The 8,845-nt window shown below is 35.2% G+C and overlaps 1 protein-coding gene across 1 annotated transcript; it reads right to left on the minus strand.

The window, feature by feature from the left end:
* Window positions 1-4,134: 4,134 nt before the first annotated feature.
* On the minus strand, window positions 4,135-6,428 carry LOC130220279 (retinal cone rhodopsin-sensitive cGMP 3',5'-cyclic phosphodiesterase subunit gamma). The gene is made up of 3 exons (XM_056452654.1): window positions 6,283-6,428; window positions 4,424-4,464; window positions 4,135-4,296 (listed from the first exon to the last, which is right to left on the minus strand). Exons 1-3 carry the CDS (start codon window positions 6,426-6,428, stop codon window positions 4,220-4,222), a joined length of 264 nt encoding a protein of 87 aa, XP_056308629.1. The 3' UTR covers window positions 4,135-4,219.
* Between the last annotated feature and the right edge of the window lie 2,417 nt (window positions 6,429-8,845).

Genomic DNA, 8,845 nt, shown 5'->3' on the forward strand with positions numbered 1-8,845 from the left:
ATAACTATTTACAGCTAATTAGTAGTTTATTAAGCTAGTAGTGTTAGTTAATTGTTTGTTAACATCGTGAATTGTGACCTAAACTAAAGTGTTACCAGTACTTTTAGCACTGTACTGGTAAGCAATCTGCTTAATTGGACTGACAGCCCATTAAGATTCTCCACATTAGTCTGTCATCTCATGACTTTGTCTGTCATTTTACTATGACTTTATAGTTGAAATGTGCCATATGTACAACTCACAATCTATTTTAGGAAGCTCAAGCATGCTTGCATTGTTCTAAGTCAACTACTCTACATGACTAAGCCGTCTGTTATTTATTGACACATTCATCCTACATGGACACATTCTTGTGCTGTCTTATAAAGGTGTGTGAAATGGTATTCTGTGACTAATGCGTCAAGGATCTCACTGGTGTTATGAATCACTTGTCGAGCTGTGCTGTTTATTGTAATCATTTGCTTTCTTTGTTAATGCATCGTCATTGTCACTGGATCTTGAACAATTGACCTCTGTCTAATGTCTCAAAATACGGATAGAGTATTATCACATGGACTTCTGATGAAGTAATTGAAAGAAAATGTGGTAACCCTTTACAATATAGTTAGATTAGTTCATGTTAGTTCATGTGTTTACTAACATGAACAATGAACAATATGTTTAATACAGTATTTACCTCTGTGTTAACATTAGTTTAATAGAAATTAAGTTGTTTATGGTTAGTTCATTAACTCACAGTTCTTAACTCATGTTGAGCATGAATTTAGATTTTAATAGCGCATTAGTAAATGATAAACTTTGTTAAATTAGTTAATGCTGTATGAGTATTGATCATTATTAGTTCATGTTAGTAAATGCATTAACTTACATTGTCTAATGGAAGCTACATGAGCAAAAATGTTATGTAAATTTAATGATTATGAATGAATGAACGCATGGATGGATAAATGTGTAGAAATACTCTCACTTCATTATAGGTACACCCTGATCCCACCTTTCTCTTCAGGGCTGTTTTAATTCTTCAGCAAGGTGCTTGAAACATTCCTCAGTGATTTAGGTTGACATTGACTGCAGATTCATTGCCTCCACATTCTCTTTTACTCTTCATTCTCTGTAAACCTCGGAGATGATTGTCTGTGAAAATCCTAGCCATTTCTGAAATACTCAGATCAGCCCGTCTTGAACAAACAACCACATCCAGAATCGCTTAAATCACTTATCTTCCTCATTCTGATGCTCAGTTTGCACTGCTGTTGGATCATCTTGACATGATCACCTATACGTGCTTGAATTAAGTTGCTAATGTGTTACTGGCTTCGATTGTTGTCACTCTATTGAATGGGCATTATCAGTGGTTATCAGCTGATAGATATGGGCCAGTAGGGGACTTCTACGCCTACTGGTAGCCTCAGAAGGCTGTTATCATCCATCAACATGGTTAATCAGCTATACTAATAGAGAAGACTTCAGATCCAGATCTGTTTTTACAGTACTGTGAGGGTTGGGTTCAGGGTTGGGGTAAATGTTAATAAAATACTATTAATGGGAAATTTAATTAATAATATAAATAATTCTTGTTAACTTCTGGCCACAGCCGTATTTGATCTATAGGTGATTCACCATGTGGATGGATGATAACAGCCTTCTGAGCCTACCAGTAGGCACAGAAGAGCCCTACTGGCCCATAAGTAGCTGATAACCACTGGTAGCACCCATTTAATCAAGTGATAACATTGGAAGTGACTGTTATTGGCTGATACTGGCTGTGTCTGAAAGCTTAGGCATCTCACAAAATTGGTTCAAGACAGACTTCTGGGACATAATTTAATCATATACCACAAAGCCTTTGTGATAACTAAGGGGAAAGTTGCTTTCTATTTCTTGCAATGACCTCAATAGTGGGAAAGTTGGTTAAAAACAAATATTTGAACAAAAAGTGACAACCAGGTTGAGTTTCCAGATACTATATTTATTTATTTATTTATTTATTTATTTAGTTGCTTAACCCATCAGAAATGAAATGCGGAGGATTGTGGGGTATCAAATGCAAGGAAGAATACATCCACGCTGCTTTCAAAAATCAATCAGATGACTGTTAATTAGGAGACAGAAGCATGGTTAGGATTTGGACATGAATTGATGGCTTTCTATCTTGTAATGTATCTTCAAAGGCAGCATTTTCATTTGTTAATGAGTGTTTGAACAAGTGTATCTAATTAACTGGCCACTGAGCATTCTGTAAATATATCTTGAATATTGCTGAATGAGGACCGAGTAAGAGTTTATCAGTGTAAGGGAATTTTAATATGGTTTGGAAAGCACAATTTAACTGTGGTTTAGAAGTTTCTAAATGAGAATCATAGTCATTTATTCAGGACGTTTTTCAAACTTGAGTTACTTTTATTTCTGTTGAGCACAAAGGAAATCAGTAGCCAATGACTTCCATGGTGTTGTTTCTTACTATGGAATAAAATGGCTTCTGCTTTCAAACATTTTTAAAAATATCTTCTTTTGTGTTCATCAGAAGATCCCTTAATTTGATCACTCTCTATTAAAAAGAGACAAATCATTTGCTGCAGAGCATTAAATGTGTCCATCTGCAGCACAGGTGGTCAGTGGTTTAGATCGGTGTGTCTTAATCCATTTAGATCAAGTCTCAAATCTGCTTTCCTTGATCCTGTCAGGGCAGTTGGTGCCAAAATACATCTGTGTGGCATCAGGTGCTGTAGAGCATTCAGTTACTGTGTCAGCTCTGTGTCAACATCTAATCTAAGGCTATTGGTATCAAGAATGACTTAAACTGTTTTGGGGAAACTGTCCTGAGGTTTTCTCCGAACTATATTTTTATTAACTGATGTTTTAGCCCCTTTGTTTTTGTTTTGTTTTTTGTTTTTTATTCTCTCCACATAAAGATGCACTTTCTGGTTTAAATATTTTTATCATTAGAAATGTTTGCAGACATTCACTGGTAAATACACTTTACAAAAATCAATACAAACAGAAAACTTACATTTTAGCAATAAGACATTAAAAAAAGAAAAAATGGAAAAAAAACATCAGTAACTAACAAATATGACGTTGGCCTACAACGTTGGCACTGCATTGTATGATATACAGTCAAGCCCAAAATTATTCATACCCCTGGCAAATTCTTTTTAAAATGATAATAAAAGCTAAGAAATGTTTTCTTCCACAATGATGCCACTTGTACATCATCTTATTATTACCTTTTAAAGGAAGCCTGCTTCCTTTTCAGTCAAAAAAAAAAAAAAAACTAAACTTGCTGGTTGAATAAAAGTAAAGAATAAAGTCAGAATTTGCCAGGTGTATGAATAACTTGGGGCTTGACTGTATATAATATGGAATCATTTGAGGCCTGTTTTCACAAACCCATTTTATCTCTCAAGGTGCCTTTTCGTATTCAGTAAACCATCAGCTACTCTTTTTAAAGAGGCCGAATGTAAGAATTTTTGTAAGAAACATAACAAAACATACCCTATTTGCAAAAATGTAGGCAGCGCCCTCTAGTGGATTTGCCATCTAATGTGTGCAGAAAAAGTACCTGGAAAAATGTATTTTTACTTTATGCAGGAATGTAGGAAGAGACACACATTTCCTATGAGCCTGGGCTGAATAATGATGTTTATAACGCAATTAAGTACTGATTGTTTTACCGTTAATATGTGTGGAGGGAAAACAAAGTCATTTAGAAAAATGTGAAATGGGACTGTTTACCAAAACCAATTACAAGACAGCATTTCGATGGCGGAGAATGACCATTGTGAACTTCTAATTATTAAAAAGGTATTTCTATCAGTTGGAGTCATCTGAGGAAACACAACACAGCAATGAACATCTAAGATAGTCATAGCACATATCTTGTTCATGTTTCAAAGCCTTAAGAAAAAAAAACGAAACTATGTCTGCAGCAAATCTTTATTTTCAACATATTAAAATGACAGATTAAGGTATATGTTAAGTAAAACATCTACCTAAACTTGCTAACGGCAAAATTCAATCATACTATAGCTCAGCTAATAAGGCCTCCCCGCTCACGGTATCCTACTAAAAAGAGAGATAAAGCTCCTCTATTTACAGCAGATTATAAAGGCAGTAGTGCAAGTGTCCATTCGCAGCATCCCTCCTTTGGGATATAGAGTTGGAACTAGACTAGTCCACTAAACAGTCCTGATCACACTCCATCTCCAGCTCCTGCTTCTCAAATAATCCCATACTGGGCGATTTGATTCAGCTCCAGATGGCTAAAGGCTTCCCACGGACAGACCACGGTGGTGTCTGTTTGAAAGAAGTTGGCAGATAAAGCACGCCGATGAGCCAGACAATGAGAAAAAGCAGTTCGCAAGAGTAATGAGATTAGCAGTAATTCGATCACTAGAAAAACTGTGCCATGAGTTGTACTCACCAGTGCCAAGACCATCCATTCCTGGGATCTCATCTCCAGACCTAATCAGAGAAGAAAATTGATGATGTTTATTTCCTTAAAAATCGCAATGGGTCTTTTTGCAGCAATGCCAATGAAGATACATTTTTGGCTCCCCAAAGAAACTTTCCAGCAAACAAGCATTTTTTTTTTTAAATGTGAAGAACATTTGAAACATCTAAAGTGGCCAGTTCACACTGCACCAAAAGACACTACCTAGAGCTAGGTGCCAGTAAATCAGTTCTCTGATATTTCACAACCCAACAAACACTGATTCAAAATGTGTGATCTGTACCAATCTACATTATACTCTCAGAAATAAAGGTACGAGATCTGTTACTGGGGTGGTACCTTTTCAAAAGATACACATTTGTACTTAAAGGCTACATATTGGTACTTCGAAAGCATATATTTGTACCTAAAAATGTTAAGAGGTTCACTTTTGTATTTTAAAGGTACTAATATATACCCTTGAGGTATTAATATGATAATTAATATGAAAAGGTACCAGCCCAGTGACAGATCTTGTACCTTAATTTCTAGATGATGCCAAGCCGTTCTTCTTGGCACCAGATTGCAACCTCATCCTTAAAAATAAAGGGTCTTTATTAGCCTATATTGTTCAATGGATATTTAAGTTCTTCATGGAAGCAAGTAATCAATCATGGAATCAATGCCAATTGTCATCTGTAAAAAAAATTTTCATTCTTTATTGGCATCTATGCTGGATGTTTAAGGTTCCTCATGAAATCATTGATGCCAATTAAGAATTGGGATTTTGCCAATGTTTTAAAAGTTCTTCATGAAATCATCCATTTATTGGTTTCTTTGTAGGTTATTTTTTTACACTGTAATAAATTGCCAGATTTTCACATGTTACTGTAAATTTTTACAGTAATTTACATTAGTGTCACATTACAAGATTTAACAGTTAAATATTACGTATTAAGACTTTTATTGTGAAATTAAGGCAAGCATCATGATTACAGCAAATTACTGTAAAATGGCTTTATTTTTTGCACGTTAGTTATAGGAATTCATACACTATTACTATTTTATTCAACATAGAAATTAATACACATGAACTTTTACGCTAGTACCTCACAGTAATTTACTGTGAATTTACATACAGTACCTTACTGTGAAAGTAATGCAATTATTAGCCTGTAAATTTAAAGTCAAATATTTTACAGTGTTGGTATAATACTTTATTTTGATGGTCCATTTGAGTATTAGTAGACTGTCTGCTTAATATCTGTTGATATGCTCCTTCAACAGACATTTAACTGACTATAAGAAACTTGCAAGTACGTGTCAACTTACACTACCCTAACCCAACACAATCTCACGGCAATTCGTAACTTTTTGATTTGGTGGCTAATTCGTACGAATTCGTACAGTCTAATTCGTACAATTTAGTACGATTTGCTCATCCCCCAATGATGGTTGGGTTTAGGAGTGGGGTTAGGTGCCATGCCCCCTTTTTAAAATCGTACAATTTTCATACGACTTGTACGAATTAGCCACTAAACTGACAAAACGTAAAATACTTACATTTTCTGAGATCAGGCTGCCTAACCCCAACCTAACAGTCTACCTATAATCTAATGAGAATTAGTTGGCTTACTTTCAACTTAAATTCAAACTTAAATTCAACAAATGGACCATCAAAATAAAGTATAGCCTTTTTTACTCTCAAAAATGCTTCCTTAGATCATGTTCCTTACATTAATTGTTAGTCTAAACCGTTTACTGAAATGGTTCTCATATTCCATTACTGTCAAAATCCCATTTTAAATCTTAGTTTTTAAAAGAAGCAGATTTCAATGCTGCCTGCTTACCCTCTGACTCCTTTCTTGGGCGTTTTGCTTTTGAATTGTCTTATCGTCCCCTGTTTGAATTCTGGAGGTCCGCTCCTGGGTGTTGTTGTTCCTGCTCTGGCTCGTACCTGTGAGTTGTTGAGACTGTTGCAGTTTCTTGAGTTCATCTTGCTCTTCGTCTCAGTTCTGTTTGTTCCTGTGAGTTCTAGAGTTGCTGGTTGCTTCTCCCTCTTTGCAGTTGAGGACTGCGGTTTAAATACACTCCACAGCTGGCCTGTGTTTGCATCAATGGGTCAACAATAAAACCTGACAGATTGGCGCAGTGTCGTAGCAGCAGTCTGTTACAGGTGAACTCAGGCAAAGGGCAAGGATTACCATCAAGACACAAACTGGCCTTCATTGATGAATCTTTCTGAATGGTCAGCTCACATTCTACAGTACACCAGAAGAGTCTGGCATGGATTAGAGAGAACATATGTTTCATTCATGGCATAAGCAGAGGACATGAATGAAGACTAAATCTTACACATGTGCACTCACCATTAAGTGACTAATTGCAAATACTCAAATTACTGTAATTAAGTAGTATTTTTTTCGTTATTGTACATTACTTAGTAGTTAAAAAATAAAACGTGTACTTGAGCACATTTTTAGTTCTGTATCGATACTTTCATGTATCTCAAAAACAGAAACCCACAGATCCTGCTCCACAGGACCAATATACATGGCTGGGCTGCTATAGCAAAACTTTGGTCACTGCCAAAGACCAAATATCAGTTTCAATGGTGCCAGCAGTGAAAATCTTATGCTGTGGACAATGTGAAACATGTATTGTTCTCTGATAAGTCCACCTTCACTGTCTTTCCCACATCTGGGAGAGTTACTGTGTGGAGAAGCCCCACAGATGCTTACCACCCATACTGTTTCATGCCGAGAGTGAAGCATGGGGGTTGATCGGTGACGGTTTGAACATCACTACCACAGGCTACCAAACCATTCTGGAGGATCGTGTGCACTGTGCAGAATGGATGATAATGCACCAATACACACAGCACAATTGATGACAGAATAGCTTGATGAACATGAAAGTTCATCCATGCTTTTGCTTTTTTCCCCCAACCTGCAGACATTATTTTATACACTACCTGATAAAAGTCTTGTCACCTATCCAAGTTATATAATAACTTGATGTCTAGCTGATCATTTGGTATCAGAAGTGGCTTATATAAAGAGCAAAGGCCTTAGGACAGTAAGGTCTGACTTTGCTTAGACAAAAGTCTTGTCACTTAACAGAAATAATGTACAATATAGAATATAAAGTCCTGATGCAGTGGAAAAAGAATTAATATTGTGTTTAGAGTGAGAGTAAGTGTAACTAAGAGTAAATCAATCAGTACTGAGTCATTATCAATCATTGTTTGAAGACTTTTAGAAGAGCTACTTTTTACTAATACTTTGATTAATTTTAGAACAGATACTTTTACTCTACTAGTGCTGCATTTTATGGCAAGCGATGGTAGTTTTACTTTAGTATGATTTCCTCTTTTCACCACTGGCATTAACACGTGTTGGTCGTGTGTTAATCGCATTACCTCATATGGTGACATAAGCACCTTTGCAGGAAAAAATTAGCATCTTTATAAAGCTAGTTGGCATCAACAATTCTACTCCAAAAAATAACACTGATTATTTAATTGTTATAAAAATATACTTTAAAAAAAACTGTTCAAATTGTAGCATTAGAGTAGAATACAAATAACAATGACACTGGAAATGCAAATGTATATAAAAGTTAATATTATGCTTTAAACTGCTACTGATGAAGTTTTGGCTTTTTATACTATTTATTATCATAATAAATAGAGTTTCTATTAACAGTAATTTTACTCAAATGTCATTTTTATTAATATTTAATGTCTATTTTATTTCATACTGAATAGTATTAATATTATTTTATATTTGTATATATTTAAAATCTTTCTTTTAAATTAAATGAATACAATTAGTTAAATATAATTATTATTATGACCGGGGCGTCACGGTGGCATAGTGGGTAGTGCTGTCGCTTCACAGCAAGAAGGTCGCTGGTTTGAGCCTGAGCGGGGCTAGTTGGTATTTCTGTGTGGAATTTGCATGTTTTCCCCATGTTGGCATGGGTTTCCTCCATGTGCTCCGGTTTCCCCCACAAGTCCAAAGACATGCAGTGTAGGTGAATTGGGTAAGCTAAATTGTCCGCAGTGTATGTGTGTGGATGAGTGTGTGTGGGTGTTTAAAAAAACATATGCTGCATAAGTTACCGGTTCATTCTGCTGTGGCGACCACAGATTAATAAAGGGACTAAGCCGAAAAGAAAATGAATGAATGATTATTATATATTCATTACTTTATAAATAAAACAATTCCATCAGTCAATATCTATCATTTATAGACTGAAATAAGTCATTTTTGAATACTTCCAAATAGTTAAGTTGCCATTTAGTAATTTGTATATAAGTTATCGATGTATTTTTAACTTTTAATAATTGTTAATATTTTATTATTCTTAATTTAATTCATCCATCTATTCCTCATTCATTCATCCATT

This window comes from Danio aesculapii, chromosome 3, assembly GCF_903798145.1.
Source record: "Danio aesculapii chromosome 3, fDanAes4.1, whole genome shotgun sequence".
NCBI classification, from domain to species: Eukaryota; Metazoa; Chordata; class Actinopteri; order Cypriniformes; family Danionidae; genus Danio; species Danio aesculapii.

Excerpts from the sequence above, each read along its gene's own strand:
- LOC130220279 (XM_056452654.1), bottom strand. The coding sequence starts at position 6,428 with ATGAACTCAAGAAACTGCAACAGTCTCAACAACTCACAGGTACGAGCC. Across the intron at positions 4,465-6,282 it reads CCCAAGAAAGGAGTCAGAGG|GTCTGGAGATGAGATCCCAG; the intron begins GTAAGCAGGCAG and ends TTCTCTGATTAG. Across the intron at positions 4,297-4,423 it reads AATGGATGGTCTTGGCACTG|ACACCACCGTGGTCTGTCCG; the intron begins GTGAGTACAACT and ends TCTTTCAAACAG.